The sequence below is a fragment of the Pinus tabuliformis genome, chromosome 2_1, assembly GCF_031772625.1.
Source record: "Pinus tabuliformis cultivar Carrire ecotype Pingquan chromosome 2_1, CPIR1, whole genome shotgun sequence".
Lineage (NCBI taxonomy): Eukaryota > Viridiplantae > Streptophyta > Pinopsida > Pinales > Pinaceae > Pinus > Pinus tabuliformis.
In genome coordinates, this window is record NC_142299.1 from 564,610,122 (window position 1) to 564,629,206 (window position 19,085).

Here is a 19,085-nt window from a genome sequence, read left to right on the forward strand (position 1 = left end):
TTGATGATAGCTTGATGAAGAGTGATTTTAAACACAGGTATCTTGTTTAGTCGCTAGGGTTTGAATGGTAGTTAAATTTCTGAATATGATGGCAAGTATCTCCATTAGATCTGGATTTTAGTATCGTTTTCTCCCTCTTTGTTAATGGTTGAATTAAGCTGTGCAGGAAATCCTTTTTTTGAGATTACCGGGCGTTCAGGGAAGTTCTCGGCTAAACCAGCCAACTCCCGGATTGCATTTTCTAAAGAGCCCAACCAGTTTTGATCCCAGGCTTATCATTTGAAATTTTTTGGTGAATGCATGAAGGGTTTTTTGAAGCATGTCATCTTATATTCAAAATCTTCAAAAATATTTTTGTGGCACACTGACAAATCTAGCTATTTAGAGCATTTTAAGCTGTAAATATTGTGATTGTTTAACTGGTTTTGAGGGTCTTAGTTTTGTTTCTTGTGCATTTTATTTCTGGGTTTTCAGTTTTTGTTATTGCAGGTATAGAACTTGAAATTTTTTCAGGGTTTTCATCAGACAAATCTGAATGCAGGGTGATTTAAAATTTACTGGAGAATCTGGAGGGTTTTCTGATCCATCTTTCTGCTGCTGCCTGGGATTCGGGCTTGTTGCAAAATCAATTTTTTAGAACCCTCAAGCCTCTCTCACGCTGCTTGTCCGGTTTCCTTGCAGTCTCATCGCAGTTGGCATACCTTGCAGGTTGCCACGTCGTCACTCAACTTTTCCTACGCTACCCACATCGCTTAGTGAATTTGCAACTTCATTGTTTCCTTCGTTTCTCTCCAATTCCCTCAGCCCACGTATACCTCACACTGTGTTTCCTTTCTCTTCTCATCACTCGTCCGCTCTCCTCCATCGAAACATTGCAATCGCTCTCCCCTCATTCCGCAACCATTCAAAAAAAAAAAAATGCATTTCCACCCCTCGCTGTCACTTTCACACCTGCAAAATGCATTAAAAAAAAAAATCACACGGCATCCATCCACGCCTCACCATGCTGCTGTGATACACGCATTCCTCACATCGCATTCTACTACTGCTATCCCTTCCAGCGTGCTTCCTCTACGGCTGTGTCCACCCTCCCCTCGCTGCAGCGTTGTTTTTCCGCGTCCATTCTCACCATCCCCGTTGCAACTCTTCCTACGGATCTCCATGATACGCTCCTAAACCTGCACGCTGGCCATCCCATGCTGCCCGCTCATCGAAGCTTTCTCTGTATGCAACCATCTGCTTCTCCAAAAGCTGCTCACAACCTTTCCACCGTCGACCCTTCTCCAAAAGCTGCCACACCCTTCCTCCGTTGGCCATCAACCTGCATATTACAACAAGTAAAAAGAAAAGGGGGGTCAAAAAATTTTATGCGTGGTTTAGTTTGGGGTTAGAATGATTAGATTCTTAGGTTAGAGTATTATATTTTTTATGAAGTGCACACAAAATTAAAAAGTTCGATTTTATATTTTGATATAGTTAGCATTATTAGTTTTAGAATTTTTTTTTATATTTTTTTTTTTTTGCAATTTTAATTTAGATTTAAATTTTGTTTTGACTTTAAAAATAACATTAAAAAAAAAAATATATATATATATATATATATATATATATATAAGCCATAAACAATAAAAAATAAAAATAAAGGTGTTAATTTTGGTTTCATTTAATTTTGATTTGTTTTTTAGATTTGATTTAGATTAGATTTTGATTTTTTGATTTTTTTTTTAATTTTAGTTTTAGTTTTAGAATTATAATTTTTGTTTTAGTTTTATTTATTTAGATGTTAAATTTTCACTTATATATATATATATATATATATATATATAGATATGAATATATGATCAGGTGAGTGGTTGCTTTTTCATTTTTTTTAGATTTAGATCTAGATTTTGTTTATTTCACTTTAACAAAAATCTCATTAAAAATATATATATATTAAAAAAAAAGACTAATTAAAAATTGGAAATTCCTTTTAAAGTCTTTTTTCTATTGTGGTATAGTTAAATGTGCTTAAATGTTTATATCTGGAGATTAACTATTTGAAACTGGTTAGCATTTAAATTTCGTGGTTGCTTAAAGTATTTGATCTTTTGAAATTTAATTGCTAGAACTTTGCGCATCTATTGAATATTTTGCATCTGGTAAAATTAATCATTGCTTGGATTATATAATGCTCGTTACATGTTGGAAATTTTGTAAATATTTTCAAGCAATCGTTAAATTACTTCATAAGCAACAGCAGCTAATCAATTACTTGGTTTTCATTGACTCCACAAGGCACTGGTCTTAAGCATTTAAAGATCTAATCAAATTCTAAAATCGATCAAGTGCTTGTTTCCCCCTGTTGTGTCTCCCAACCCAACTGGTTCCCAGTTGGTCTTCCTTTTTCCCATAGGGTCTACCCCCCTTAGCCTGCTATTGGGAGATGACTTAAACGAAGAGATCGGGGATCAGGGTGATAGCCCCCGGTCTAAGCATTGTCATGCTGCCTAGACAGTCTGTGTGACAACAAGAGTCAATGACAATCTTCATGACCTTTATCTCACCCTTCCTATACTTAGATTTGACATTGGCATTGGCATTCTCAGGAGGTTCAGCTACTTTTCCCTCTACATACTCCATCACAACATTCTCTTCAAGAGTATGACCCAATCTAGCCCTCCATGCTAAAATGTTGGAGGCATCATTCAGCTTCTCTTCAATCTTGAAGTAGGAGGAAGTCATCTTTTCCAACTGACTTGATCACCAATCAGCAGGAGAATTGTCTCAAAGGGGTGTTCTCTAGTCTCCAATGGCTAATATTCACCTCGGCTCTGATACCATGTTAAATTTTCCCATGTTCTATCCTGTTATAATCACTTAAAACAACATAGCATTCATTTTCATTCACCCCATTAATAGTTAAGCAATTATAGATAGAATAGTAAATAGTAATGCACAATAGAAGATAGCCAAGCACAATGAGACACGGAGATTTTTGGTCAAAGACCAGAGCAAAACCCCACAAGGGAGAAAACCCAGAATCAATTCTTCTTCTTTAGTGAATCAATGTTCAGCGTGAGATACATAGTCCAATAGTAGATCCATAAATCAGTCAAAGTCAAACCTTCGACTTTCCAAGTCAAAACCAATCAAATGAGAGAGAGTCAAATCTGGTCAACGATCAGTCTGCAACAGAGGGCCGAAATTGGAAATTCGGCCTGTGGAAGATCAGTCAACCACAGTCAACAGACCCTGAAACTCTCAGTCAAATTCCTCAGTCAAACCCTGTGGCCAATGCCCTGAAAGACACCCTCAAATTCGGTCAACACATAGAATATTCTAGTCAAAGATTCAGCCTCCAAGCACAGTCAAAATATCGGTCAAAACAGCAACAGAAGTCTCGATCAAAGCACAAGTTTGATGTGCAGTCAGCAGCCCAGAAAACAGAGATGAATTTGGTCAATCAAAGTCAAAGATTCCTGGAATATTCAGCCTCCCAAAACAGTCCAAAATCTCAGTCAAACAGATCCAATCAACCCAAGTCAACACAGGTCAAAAGAGAGAGAAAATTCTAGTCAACGCAGAACTGAAAAGACTCCATATTAAAACTGAAAAGACTCTAAATTAAAACCTAGGAAGGAGACCATATTAGTTTCTCCTCTCGAACAACCACCTAAACAGGCTTCTTCTCCAGCATGAAAGACACCAGCCTATGCAGAAGACGTTCCGAAGCTACAAAAACCAAGCATTACCAACAGTTATTGTAGTTTGAATCTCCAAAAGTTTCTATAGTATATGATATATTGCTATAATGAAATGCTTTAGATTAAATTATGTTTTCTTTCTCTGAGCCTATCTAAGAGATCAACCCAAGAAACATTTTCTACATTCATGTGAAGGGTTTTTGCCTTCCCTCTCTGTTGTTCTTTATTATTCAACAAGCATTGTGATAAATGTAAAAGAATTCATATATGCGAATGGTCTTCCACTTTCATGTTTTAATTTCTGGAATTATATAGTTCAAGACTTGGAACCTGCTAAAATTTGTTTTAGTGAATTACAGCTGTTGGAGTTAAAATGCCTCTGGGCAGGATTGCCACCAGACACAGGAGATTATGAAATATGTCATTCAAGGATTGCTAGATTGGAAGGGAGGACAATGTTATTAAACTGGAAGGTTCATTAGCTGGCATGGGAAAAAGTCCTTCAACGTCAAATAATTATCAAATTTTCGAGGATGTTGCAATTTACATTGTAACACTAGAAATGCCTGTGAGTAGGACCCTGGGAATTAGTGGATATCCCATAGAAGTAACAGTTTGTCATGGGCACAATATTTTCAAAAGCTCCATGGGCACACACTTATGGAGTAAATGCTTGTGGATTAATTCAAATGTCCATTGATTAATTCAATGTGGTAGTTCTGCAATTTAGGATGAATCACATGTTGCCAATTCAAAGGTAAGTACTTTAAGTGCCCTAGTGTAATCCAGGAAGCCATAGGCTGGTCTCATTGAGCATTCTCCTGCTAAATCTAAACATTAGATATATTGCTTTTACCCCAATGAACTATGAAACAAAGAACACAATTACATGGACGAGCTGTTTGAGAACATTGTGTCCATGTCTTGATTGGCTTCCAAGTTAAGTGATACAGTTTATCAATTATGGGCAAAAAAAAACAAATCTAGCAATTGTTAACAGGTTGATCCCAACTCCCATCAAGACAAATAACTAGCATACTCAAAATACACCAGGCCTATTGAATATTTCCTTCAACATAATTGGTTTTATCACACCTTGCTCATATCACCTGCCTTCATTCAGTTGGTGTGTGACAACAAACTTACAATGTTAAGAGATTGGCAAGTCTACTAAGTTAGACAGACCCAACAAAGCAACCCTACATAACCTTTCCTTTATAATAGAATCCACGGCCAGCTTATAGACATTAAAAGAGTCTGGCAAAGCTATAACCTCCAAAATTGACAATTGCCTCATCCAATTATGCTGATTGTAAAATTTACTTACGCGAACTTCAACAATATTAGGAACTGTCTTTTACAACCCAGACAAACAATCAATTATAGTGTGCTCAGACAAATATCCAGTTATAGCTATATGTGGAAACAACCCATATGACAAAAGAGATGAAATCATATCAAACTTACAAGAAGTTCAATAGCCTCATAGCTGGACTTCAACAATCTTTCCAAGGACTTATTCACCAGCTCTCTGTTTGGAACTGTACTAAGAACAAATGCAATTGCACTAATCACATCTTCTTCTTCATGGAGATGTAAATGCATTTCTTCCAGACCCTACATAGTCCAAACACATTATCAAAAAGTAGTAAAAATTGGAATGCAAAACAAAATATAGCTGAATCACATCAAATTTCAAAAGTTAGGTCATCAAAAAATATGATCAAAAGTTTATCACTTATAAAGCTAAAGCATGTGGAGAATCCAACAAAAATCAATGAGACCACAATATCCACACAAAATACAGCACCAATAGAATGTTAAAATTTGGGTACCAGAGGACAAGTGGTTCCCTAAGGCTTTGATCTTTGGCCTAGGGAAAAGTGTCCAAATTTATGTTTTACTTTTCTCCTAAAGTGACTTTATAAGTGGTAAAGTTACATTCTAATTTAAAAGTGGCTTTATAAGTGGTAAAGTTACATTCTAATTTAAAGGTGACTTTATTAAAGTGAATGAAGAATTAGAAAGTGAAAATGTGATTATGGAAATAAAAGGCTAAGTGGGTCTTTATTTAAGTGGGTGAGTTAAAAAATAGAAAGTAAGAATTAAATGCACATTTATTCTCATCCCTAGATCTAAATGAATATCAGCGATTAGATCTTAGGGCAACCCAAAAGGTCATTTAGAGAACAAAAGAAGAAGAAGAGGAAAAGATCAATTCATTCTTTCATGAGCATTTGAGAAAAAGAGAAGAGAGAGCAAGAAGAAAATTTCTTAGCAGTGAGGAAGTGAAGGAGAGCAGCAAGAAAACATTTCAGCAAATCTGGGTAGTAGCATTTATTGGCACGCATCCCAAGGAAAAACCGTACAGTAGGAGAAAGACACAGAAATTGAGGAAGAGGGACAACAAGTTCTAGGCACATTTTTCGAGGCTAGTCGTAAAACATTTAATGTTGTTTTATTGCTGTAAAAAATTTTGTTTTTCCTGTTTGCTGATTGGCACAATTTTCGAGGTGGAGTTCAAACACGGAAATCGAGATAAGTTGTAATTTGTGGTTGCTGGAATTTTTACTAGGTATTTCAGTTTCTCTGTAAAAGCATTTTCAGAAATAAAGAAGAGCTCTCAAACTGGCTTTCCCCAAGAGTTGTAAGGGGTTTTTCCAGGGTCACATTGACCAAAAATCACTGTGTTATTTACTATGTGTGACTGTCATAATTTTGTTGTGTTTTATTTCTGCAATTTCAGCAGTTGTGAAATCTCTAAATTTGTGTTTCCAGAAAAATATTATCATTTCCAGATTTTAGAATTTTCATCATGCTTGGATTTAAAACTAAATGCATGGAGTGATAAGGAAAACTGATAACAGGAGTGGGGTTAGAAATTTCTTCATGGTAACGAAGCTTGGTTGGCTGAAAAGTGTAGTTTGGGACAGCAAAGTGAAAATTACAGCACGCTGATTTTTACACAGAAAACAGAAACCTTTACCACAGATTTGAAAATTTCAGTTTTGTAGGACAGTGAAACATGTCTTTGGGTTTGAGAGTTGAAGACAGGTTGGATGGGCAAAACAACTACAGTGCATGGAAGGAGAGAATCCAGAGCATCTTTGAAGAAGCAGAAGTCTGGGGCATTATGGTAAATACCACACAGAACCCAGTAGTAGTACCTGCTGACCCTGTACAGTTGGCAGAGTTTAACAAAAAGAATGCTAAGGAAAAAAGATTGATTCTAGAAGGAATCAAAGACCATGTCATTCCTCATGTGAGAGGAAAGACTTATGCACATGAGATGTGGACAACCTTGACCAGTCTTTACCAGAGCTCAAATGAAAATAGAAAAATGGTCCTAAAGGAGAAACTGAAGGCCATTAAAATGGCTAAGACTGACAGTGCTACAGCATACCTCACAAAGATCACTTCAGTGAGAGATGAGTTGGCAGCCATAGGTGAGATCATTGCACCCATTGAGTTGGTGAGAATTGCTTTGAATGGTCTTCCCAAGACTTGGGAGAATTTTGTGGATGGCATTGTTGCACGGGAAAACCTTCCTGATTGGGAGAGGTTGTGGGATGATTGCATTCAGAATGAGATCAGAAAGAACCATCTTGGGGCAGCCAAACAGGTGGAGGAGGATGACAATGTGGCATTGTTAGCAAGAGGCAAGAAGGGCAGAGCAAAGAAGCAAGCTTCCAATAGTGGAGGCAAGTAGCAGAACAAGGAGAAGGACTATTCCAAAGTCAAATGTTGGAATTGTCAAAAGTTGGGACACTATGTTGTCGTGTGTCTGGGGAAGAAGAACAAGAAAGGGAAAGACAAACCCATGGCAGCTTCTGCAGAGATAGAGAGCTTCTCAAAGAGATTTGATTGGGAGTTTGGGTTCATAGCTTGTGAAGCCACTAGTGCAGGATCACCTGCCATACAGGTTCAGAGGGAGTGTGCATTCCCCGCTACTAGCAGAGCATCTTCTAGCATTTGGTATGTTGACAGTGGCGCTTCTTGCCACATGACAGGAGTCAGAGAGTACTTCTCAGAGCTTTCAGAGGGTGATACTGATATGGAGGTAGTACTTGGTGATGACAACATTGTTAGAGCAGTCGGTGTGGGGACATTGACATTTGATAGGGGACCCAAACCTCCCTTGAAAGTGTCAGATGTTCTATATGTGCCTGGAATGAAGAAGAACCTAATATCTGTCTCAGCACTTGAGGATAGAGGGTATGATGTGTTGTTCAGGAGAGGGCAGGTGCTTATATATCCTAGGGGAACTCCAGCTTCTTCAGCTAGAGAGATTGGCGTGCACCATGCCAAGGTGTACAAGTTCTCGTTCCAACCCCTGATGGCATTGAGTAGCAACATCTGAGACAGGACCGGCAGCAGATCTAACAGTTCAGAGTTGTGTGAGATTTGGCACCGTAGGATGGGGCAGATGTATCATGGGGCCTTGAGTACATTACAGGAGATCACCACTGGTGTGCCAGATTTCAGTTCTGATCACCTTGATGTATGCAGAGGATGTGCTATGGGGAAGTTTTCCAGATCCCTTTTTCCCAACAGTGATAACAAAGCGACCAAGATCCTTGACTTGATTCATACCGATGTGAGTGGTCAGATGTCTCATGTATCCTTGAGTGGCTATGAGTACTATGTTTTATTCATTGATGACCACTCCAGAAAGACCTGGATTTATTTCTTGAAGACCAAGAGTGAGGTCTTCAAGTGGTTTCAAGAGTTCAAAGCTCTTGTGGAGACCTAGACAAGTAGGAAGATCAAGGTCCTCAGGTCAGACAATGGAGGGGAGTATACCCTTGGTGAGTTTGTTGATTTTTGTTCTGAGGCAGGCATTAGGAGGGAGTTCACAGTTCCTTACTATCCCCAGCAGAATGGAGTTGCAGAGAGGTAGAACAGATCCATTGCAGGGGTTGCCAAAGCCATGCTTCATGATCAGGGGTTACCTTTATTTTTGTTGGCAGAGGCATGCAACACTGTTGTGTACTTGCAGAACAGGAATCCACATCATGCCTTGGGGAATGTGACTTCGAAGGAGGCTTTTTCTGGGAAGAAGCCTGATGTTGGGCACTTTCGTATCTTTGGGTGCCTTACATATTCCTGTGTCCCCAAGGAGAACAGGACCAAGCTAGGGCCCACTGCAGACAAGCGCATCTTTGTGGGTTATAGCGAGACCTTGAAAGCTTATCAAAATTTATATTCTTGCACAGATGAAAGTGGTTGTTAGGCGGGATGTGAAGTTCGAGGAGGAGAGAGCTTTCAGGAGGTCACGGGAGTTAGAGTATCCAGAGTCACCAGACCTTCAGCAGCAACTGAGTCAGTCACAGGGATCCAGTGGTCAGGGATCAGGAGGTACGTCGATTACAGGGTCAAGTCCATTAGTACACAGTGGCTCTCAGAGTCAGGCGGGTGGTTCTTCGAGCAGCATGCAAGACATTCCGCAAAGCAGTTCACAGGGTAGTCCACTAATGGATAATTCACATGGTACTTTAGCATCTACAGGCACAGGTTCAGGCATGAGGTCAGTTGACAGGCCTTCAGGAGTTCAGGCTTCTGATGATGATGAGGATTCTTTCACTCCAATGGGAGAAGCATGCTCAGGGAAGAGGAAGCCCAAGTGGCTTCAAGATACCTTGCGCGAGGCCACATCAGTTGCTAGGCCAAAGAGACAGGTTAAAGAGAGTAAACCACCTGAGCGGTTTTGTAGTTACATGGCATTGGTAACAAGCATTGTTGACTCCAAGCCTTCTAGTTATGAGGAGGCAGCCAGCCAGCAGGTCTGGAGAGAGGCCATGATGGAGGAGTATTCTTCTATTATGAAGAATGATGTTTGGGAGGTAGTGCCAAGGCCTGAAGGTAAATCATTTGTTACTTCTAGATGGCTATACAAGATAAAGCATGTTGCAGATGGTAGAATCGAGAAGTTCAAGGCTCGATTTGTGGCGAGAGGGTTCTCACAGGTAGAGCGAGTTGACTATGAGGAGACCTTCACTCTCGTAGCTCAGTATACATCTATTTGCTCCATTATATCAATTGCAGTAGAGATAGGTTGGAAGATCCACCAGATGGATGTGAAGACCGCATTTCTCAATGGCTTCATTCAGGAGGAGGTTTATATTGAGCAACCGCAGAGCTTTGAGGTGCATGGGAAGGAGTCTCATGTATGCAGATTGAAAAAGGCACTCTATGGCCTAAAGCAAACTCCTAGAGCTTGGTACTCAAGGATTGATACATACTTGCAATAGTTGGGTTTCATAAAGAGTGAGGTTGATCCTAACCTATACTTCATTGTGGTGCGTGAGGAGCCTCTCATTCTGGTGTTGTATGTTGATGACTTGATCATCACTAGTGCAGAGAGACCCATTGAGGGTTGCAAGAGAGATCTTGCTTCAAAGTTTGAGATGAAGGATATCGGCTTGATGTATTATTTTCTGGGACTGGAGGTGTCGCAGGAGGAGGGGCATTTCTTCCTGGGACAAGGGAAGTACATTGTGGATATTCTTAGCAGATTTCACATGGAGGACTGCAAACCCATGTCTACACCTATGATAACTAACTGGAAGAAGCTTCAAGCTATACAGAATAGTTGATTGGTTGTTTGATGTATTTGGTCAACACCCAACCAGATATATGTTTTGCAGTTAACACTATGAGTCAGTTCATATGTGAGCCCAAGAGAGTGCATTGGGTGGCTGCAAAACACATTCTTTGTTACATGCAGGGGACTATGGATTTTGGTCTAGATTATGGATAGGGTGATGGAGTGAGACTAGTAGGGTACACGAATTCAGATTGGGCAGGTTGTGCTTCAGATAGGAAGAGTACTTCCAGGTGTTGTTTTGGGTTGGGTTCGGCAGTTGTGTCGTGGATCAGCCGGAAACAACAGTGAGTTGCATTGAACTCAGCTAAGGCAGAGTATATGGCTGCTAGTTTGGCTAGTTGTAAGGCCATATGACTTCGCAAGATGTTGTTTGGTCTATTTGGTCAAGCATTGAGACTTTCAGTAATTTACTATGACAATCAGAGTTGCATAAAACTCACAAAGAATCCAGTTTTTCATAACAAGTCAAAGCATATTGAGATCAAGTATCACTTCATTAGAGACTATGTCCAAAAGGGAGCTGTCAAGCTTGAGTACATTTCTACAAATGAGCAGGTAGCGGACATTTTCACCAAAGCCTTACCACGGGGCAAGCATGTATACTTCAGAAACAAGATGGGAGTGGTGAGGAACACTTTCCTCAGTAAGAGGGAGTGTTAAAATTTGAGTACCAGAGGACAAGTGGTTCCCTAAGGCTTTGATCTTTGGCCTAGGGAAAAGTGTCCAAATTTATTTTTTACTTTTCTCCTAAAGTGACTTTATAAGTGGTAAAGTCAATTTAATTTAAAAGTGACTTTATAAGTAGTAAAGTTACATTCTAATTTAAAAGTGACTTTATAAGTGGTAAAGTTACATTCTAATTTAAAGGTGACTTTATTAAAGTGAATGAAGAATTAGAAAGTGAAAAAGTGACTATGGAAATAAAAGGCTAAATGGGTCTTTATTTAAGTGGGTGAGTTAAAAAATAAAAAGTGAGAATTAAATGCACATTTATTTTTATCCCTAGATCTAAATGAATCTCAGCGATTAGATCTTAGGGTAACCCAAAAAATCATTTAGAGAATAAAAGGAGAAGAGAAGAGGAAAAAATCAATTCATTCTTTCATGAGCATTTGAGAGAAAGAGAAGAGAGAACAAGGAGAAAATTTCTTAGCAGTGAGGAAGTGAAAGAGAGCAGCAAGAAGACATTTCAGCAAATTTGGGCAGCAGCATTTATTGGCATGCATCCCAAAGAAAAATCGTACAGTAGGAGAAAGGCACAAAAATCGAGGAAGAGGGACAGCAAGTTCTGGGCACATTTTTCGAGGCTGGCCGTACAACATTTAATGTTGTTTTATTGCTGTAAAAATTTCTGTTTTGGTTGTTTGCTGATTGGCACAATTTTCGAGGTGGAGTTCAAGCACGGAAATCGAGATAAGTTGTAATTTGTGGTTGCTGGAATTTTTACTGTGTATTTCAGTTTCTCTGTAAAAGCATTTTCAGAAATAAAGAAGAGCTCTCAAACTGGTTTTCCCCAAGAGTTGTAGGGGTTTTTTCCAGGGTCACATTGACCCAAAATCACCGTGTTATTTTCTGTGTGTGGCTGTGATAATTTTTCTGTGTTTTATTTCTGCAATTTCAGCGATTGTGAAATCTCTAAATTTGTGCTTTTAGAAAAATATTATCATTTTCAGATTTCAGAATTTTTATCGTGATTGGATTTAAAACTAAATGCATGGAGTGATAAGGAAAACTGATAACCGAAGTGGGGGTTGAAATTTCTTCATAGAATACCTCATTATAAATACTCAGGATCTCAACTTAAGCTAGAAAAACGTTAAATAACTAACTTTCAGAGAACAATGCTTCAAAGAAGTGCTAGATACTTATTCTTCAGAATGAACAAATGCAAATTCACAGATTAGTTTGATAGCTACAACCTCCCAACTTACTATTGTAATGAAATGGTCTATTAATTACAACGATAGTGAATTGAATAAAATTTCAAACAAAGTTTGTCGATAAAATGTGGAACGCGGGGAAAAGTTACACTTAGAGATGATGCCGATTATACACTCACGGAAAAGTTACACGGGATCCGTTTCCATATTTCAGGATCCAGTTTGAGATTTCAAGATCCGTTTCCACACAACATAGATACACCACGTGCCAGTTCTTGGACGTATTTAGGCGGATCCAGATCTGGATCCAGATCAGATCCATGGATCCGTGGATCCTGGACCCCAAAGGGCTGGATCCGGTAGCTTAGTATTTATGTATTTCAGATTTTCTGAGTGTTCTGCTGCATTTATGAACTTTGTTCATAACATTAAACTACTATGGTTCATGTTCAATATTTCTGTCTATTTTGAAACATGACATATTCTAATACATTATCTATATTCTATACAGCAGCTAGTGTCTGCAAAACTTATTTTTATCATTTCTCATAAAAGACAAATTCAATAAGTTTATCATAAAATTTTGAATATTTAATGTAATTTGCAAAGCCATTCTGATGTCTAAGTGTTGTGACTTTGCTCAATCACTGCATTATGTAATAACATATTTTTGATAGAAAATCATAGTAGGATGTAAGATTGAGGAAAAAATAGATTTTCAGCTTTTCATGTAGTACTCGCCTAAGATAATCTTATCATTAACTAACTTTTATCACATAAGCACAAAAATATAGTGATAAAAAGGTTGTACTTTTAGTGCTCATTAATATTCCATCTCATAGCCATATTCTTCTTGTAAGTATCCAAGCATTTCTAGAAGTGAAATCATTTTTTACTTACTAGGATTCATAAAAAATATCCACTAAGAAGCATACATCTTTCAATCTTTTTCCACCACCTCTCATACTGTGCTAAGAACAAAGTTATAATACAAACACCAGCCATAAAATAAAGATGAAGAAACATATATAGATTCAGATGAATATCCTACTGCAGCAAAAGGTATCCTCCCATTAATTGGCTATATTCTGCAAACGAAATCTAGAGATTAATCTAAATCCGAAATTAGTAACATGATCTATTCATTACCTCTCCTATCCAAAGAAGGACTTCCAAATTTGATGGTTCAGCCAGCATTTTGGAAGCATCTTCACAAACTCTGCGTAAGGCATTAGCACATGCACTGGCAGCCACAGACCGACCCAGCCCCGAAGCCAAAAATAAACTGAAAGAACAGTATGAATATACAAGAGACATCAGCCAACTCCTATTTGCATGGTTGAATGCTTAAAATGTTTTACACCAATATCAATCGACATCAATAGAAAAAAAACTATATATAGCCAAACATCACTTCCAACTTTGGTAAATTTTCGAAGGTGTGATACTTCAGGTTTCGATCCTTACAGTAAAGGCACAATAGCCTCATGAAAAGAGCAAACCCACTTTGAGTATGAGCCCACAACTTCAGCAATTGACTTTTGCACCTGGTCAAACAACAGATCCTTAAAACTCTTTTTAGAACAAAAAAATATGTCAATCAACATATAAGCAACGTCCAAACATATCAAATAATGGGACCTGGATCCTTCAAATTTTAGAATTAGAAAATAAGTCAAAATTGAAAATTGAAGAGTAATAAAATTAAGCTATAATCAACATAAAAGTAACATCCAAGCAGATCAAATAATGGGCATTGGACCCTTCAAATTTTTGAATTAGAATATAACAATGTCAAAATTGAAATTTGAAGAGTAATAAAATTAAGCTATAATACCCTGCTATTTAATGTTTTACTTTTACCACAGAGTGAGAGAAGAAATTGTTATGCTTACCCAACACATAAAGCCTGTATGTCCACCAGAGGAGCTATTCGACAGAACCATAACCAAGTGCATTAAGACTGAAACGTCAAAAGGTTGTGCATCTTGCAAAACTATCTCGGCCACCTGAAGCAGTGAAAAATAATATGAAGAGTATCAATTTAGTGTTCATGCATTTCAAGTACTGTTCATCAATAGCTAATATTGGAAATTCAAAGCAGTCGCACAGTAGAAAATAACATATCACCCAGTAAAAGTACCAATACTTGTATATTGCAAACTACACACTATTCAAGAAGTGCATCAGAATCTACAGAAATCCCATTAACATGTGCACAAACTACCAACAATGGCTGCTAGAATCAAGAAAGATTTGCAAAAATTAAGCCTCTTCCTTAATGTCCTATACTTCAGAAATTTATCAAATGGGAGATCAGTAGTGAAGACAATTTCAAAGGTTATGGGTTTTATATTCATCAATGATAAGTTACACATCCATATAACCAAATGTAGAGGCATATATCCATGTTAAATATCCAATGGCAAAAACAATAAAAGAGAAATTACGTTACTCACTTTAGCATCCCATAACAACCATTAAAGCAAATTTCTTCAACATAAGATAGCATGAACGTATAAAAAGAATTCTCATCAAAGGGAGTGCTTCAATCAACCATCCCATAGCATCAAGCAAAAGATAAAAACAATAGTACCAAGAGTTCACTACTCAATCCTTCAATAACGATTACAAGAGGTAGAGTCTTACTTTTATAACGTTCTAGGATCGAAACCTCCAATAATAAAAAAATAACACCTGAGCAAAAACTATAGATCTAATCTAGGAAGTGCATTGTGTTAAGCAATCAAACAAACAACATAATATTCATCCACATGGTACACCCTCCTAGAAACCCCCAAAGGGACTACTAAAATAACCTAAGAAGATTGTGTCCTCATCAGACATGACCATAAGTGTGATAGCAACAAGAAGACTGTTGAATGGTGTTGTCATTGATGTGAACATCAGTGTTTCAATGCTTTTAATATACGTCAATGGATTGCACTAATTAGAAGTTCTTGTTACCCACCCCCCGTGGCTGACACCCATAGGAAAAATTGTCCTCTTAGATGGTTTTTAGCCCATAGCCAACAGCCACCAAATAGCTCGATGTGCCACCATCTCTGCCCCTGAGCCAGCCATTATGATTCCTCGCCCATCCATTATGATCGTATGTTTGAAGGTCGGCCTTCCAACCCCGAAAGTATGGCTTTTATTATGTAGTTGCTTATTTTTGCTTACTTGTCATGGACACTTTTGAACATGGATTAGTGGGGGGCTTCAGTGGAAAGAATGGACTTGGTTTGTACTCTTGTCCCCTTGTCCAATTCGGTGGTTAACCTTGTATCCTAGTCCCACCGGATCTCCTTTACTAGCTACTAGCTTTGGGAGTGCCACTACATGGGAAATCTTGATTTTGATTGCGTGGTCCCATTTACCGACACCACATACATCACTGCCCTTTGCTCATTATAACCCCTTTTCACATATTTCAAATCTGGTTTCACATTTGTCCACTGGGTCCACAAGGAGTTAGCCTCCCACTCCCCTTATCCACACTTTGGGTCAGGCCTGGAACGATGCCCCAAAGGTTGATGTAGTAGAAAAGAAAGTTAAAAGCATAATTTGGCCACTCTCAACAGGGAAAGTACCATAAAATGCAAAAATATGGTTGGGACATACAAATTTAGCACATGAGCAAAAGCCATCATGAGCTCTACTCCTATCATCATGGCCATCACTCTGGTTCGTAAGGCCCCTATACGAGCCCCCCTACATCACTAAGGAACCCATGATTGTCCCAACCCTTGGTGGGTGATGAACTGCCCAACCTTAAGGGGGTATGCACTGCTACATCACACACATCATGCTCTCATTCCATGGAGCCCTGAGAATTTATAAAAGAAAATCAATAAAAGGAAAAAGGAATATGAAGAAAGGTAGAAAAACAAAGGTCGAAGTAACTAATGTACCACGATTTCTCCCTCCAACATTCATACACCCAAGGGTCGGCTTCCCTCATTATAGCTACCCTTGTACTGTGGCATGTGCCTTGGAGCCTTCCCCTTATGCCCCACTTTGTTCCATCATTATATCGCGTGTCACTTGCCATTTGATGGATGTACCATGGACATGTCACTCCCCTTGGAGGTTGAAACCACCTAATAGGGTTCTTGGTAAACATTCTTCTTGAACTTGGAGAAACTTGTACGTTCTAAATCCCATTATGGAAGCGCATGCCACTATGGGGTGTCCACTTGGTTCCATGAATTTTAAGCTTATTTACTCGATTGCACTAATGATGCACCTGGACCACCTTGCCCAGTTAGCTACACTCTTGCACCACACACTTGGCAGTTGATCCAAGGCCTAGATGAAGATGTGTTTCACTATGGGAGACAAACAGAGTGCTTGCATCATTCTTCTAGTCCTTACAGATGGGAGATAGGCATCTTCGATCCATTAGGAGACCCATGAAGATGTTTTGTGCCCCCACAGCCACTTGGAGGCACCACAAGTCATTTGCCTCGATATCAAGGGGCCACCCCCTTTATCACTATGTTTGGAGCCCATCTATTCACTATGACACATATTGTGATGGAAATACTGAGAAATGGGGGGTGAATCATTATTCTTTAGCAGTTAGCACTTTTAAATCTTTCAGAGCATTAGTTAATCTTTAATTATTATTAATGTTTATGTAGTAATAACAGTAAATAAAAGAACACAGTAGGCACAAGAATTTTAGGTGGAAAACCCCCTCCGGGTCAAAAACCACCGAACACTTTTCTAATAAATTCTTTAATCTTCAGCCCCAATGGAAATGAAAGAAACAACTTCCTAGAATTCTAGAAACACATTCTTCTCCAGTTCCCACTGGAAGGACGCCCCAACACCATGGTTTCCTCAGTAATCAACTGAATGGATGCCCCAACACCCTAGTGGACACAACTCGCCCTAGCACCACCCTACCACCCTGAAGTGTTCACAGGCCCCAACCTGTAGGCGACTTCATACACCTGCCTAGCACCTCCCTGCCACCCTATAATGACTGAAATAAGACAAGATTGTGGATTCCCAAACCAGGGACAATAATCCACAATTCAATAAGATGTACAATGATTTTCGTGTACTTGACCAAATACTCAATCACTCTATCCCCTGCAACCCAACCATGACATCATCCCAACAGTGACTCCTATACCTCCCAACACTACCTCTTTGACTCTAGGCAGAATGACTCTTTCACAATCTTTACAATGATGACTCTTTCACAAATGACTCGTTGACAACTTTACAATGATGACCCTTTTATAAATGACTCTTTTACAACTTTACAATGATGACTCTTGGCCTTAAAAATACTTCACGATATCTAGATGGTTGTCACGTCATCAAAGATGTCCCACTGCAATGCTTCCTTTGATTTGATACTTCTGCTCTTGAATTCTTGCTTGATGTTGTACTTGAGTCTTCTTCTTCCTGCATGCAAAATTTGCTCGGCGAAACCAATCCCAAAACAAAACAAAATACCCTTCAACTTACCTCTACATGCAAAACACATGTAAGTGCTTAATAATGAATAAATACAAATTAAATTACAATGCGTACTTGAAGTGTGCTTGTCTTTTTGTTGTTGACTTGTTGCAGCAGTAGACAAAGACTCCCACTCTTGATATAGGCTTGGACTCTATGCAAGAATATATCCAAAACTGACCTAAAGATATATACAATAAAAATTGATGACAGGCCCTAGACTTGTGATGGACCAAGTTCTAAGTACAACAACAGAGACCATTCTATCAACTATGACAAGACAAGTAACATGAACTTACAACATCATATAGATTTAGCAGACTTGGTGTAGCATCAAGAATATGTAGCATCAAATGTGTAGTATCAAGAATAGGACATCTGAAATGTGGTATCAAAACTAACTATGACATATAGAGACAGAGATATAACCGAGACCCTGTATATACTTACGTTGTCCTGCAAAACCATATGTCAGAGATGATACTCAAAATTCAAATGTAACACTAATCATACATACCTCGCTATAGGAGACTTACCCTTGACACCCCATAGTGCCTCTTGCTTATTGTGCTTGGCCATAAACAATACTCTTCCGTTGAATTCTTCTTCGTTATCACTGTCTTCTTTGAATGAGGAACTATCTTCTTTGGTGAAGAAACTTTTCTTAAACCATTTCTTCTTGCCTTGCTTGTTGAACTTCCTAGGACCTTTCTTTCCATTCGTAACAACCTCATTTTTGTGAGGACATTTGGCTGCAAAATGCCCAACCTCACCACAGTCAAAACATATTAATGGAAGTTTACCTTTGAATTTTCCCGTACCTGTTCTCATTTTCCGTGTGAAGTAGGCGAATTCTTTATCTGAGAGTTCTTCTTCCTTTTCTTCATCCTTACAACTGCAAGTTTTTGCTTTCTGAGTCTGCTTGTCCTTACCATTCTTCTTGGATGCGGCAAATGTTGTTTCTAAGTGAGATGTGCCATCCTCTTCTTCAATCCTCATTTCATATGCCATAAGAATTCCATGCAATTCATCTATGCTAAGATTGGTCAGATTTGATCTATCTTCCAAGACAAATGCCTTAGGGTTAAATCTTGTTGCAAGGTTCTAAGGATATTTCGGACAACAATTTTTGTTTCAATAGGTTCTCCCAAACCTTCCAATGTATTTGTTGTTTCATCAACACGCTGAAAGTATGCACAGCAATATCTTCATCTTCGCTCATTTTGAGTTGCTCAAATTTTGCCCTGAAAATTTGAAGCTTTGCTTATTTCAACTTTGAGTCACTTGAATATAGATTTTCAAGCTTACCCCATAACTTTTTAGCTGTTTTGCAACTCAATACCTTAAGATAAACGGATTCGATAAGCCCACTAATAATAAGATCTTTAGCCTTTGCATCATATACCATATTTTTCTTACCTTATTCATCCTCGG

At 38.5% G+C, this 19,085-nt stretch overlaps 1 protein-coding gene across 5 annotated transcripts in view; it reads right to left on the reverse strand.

Annotated features, from left to right (window-relative positions):
• LOC149201659 (transportin MOS14-like) overlaps positions 1-19,085 on the reverse strand; it is a 458,994-nt gene that overhangs the window by 178,686 nt on the left and 261,223 nt on the right. For all 5 annotated transcript variants that reach the window (XR_016253876.1, XR_016253875.1, XM_089402969.1 and 2 more), the window contains 4 exons: positions 14,069-14,182; positions 13,641-13,720; positions 13,323-13,458; positions 5,154-5,303 (listed from right to left, as the gene is read on the reverse strand). Coding sequence is in view for 3 of the 5 variants with exons in the window: in XM_089402969.1 (XP_089259095.1) it covers positions 5,154-5,303; positions 13,323-13,458; positions 13,641-13,720; positions 14,069-14,182 (480 nt within the window). In the remaining 2 variants the exon portion in view is untranslated. The remainder of the gene's footprint in view (positions 1-5,153; positions 5,304-13,322; positions 13,459-13,640; positions 13,721-14,068; positions 14,183-19,085) is intronic.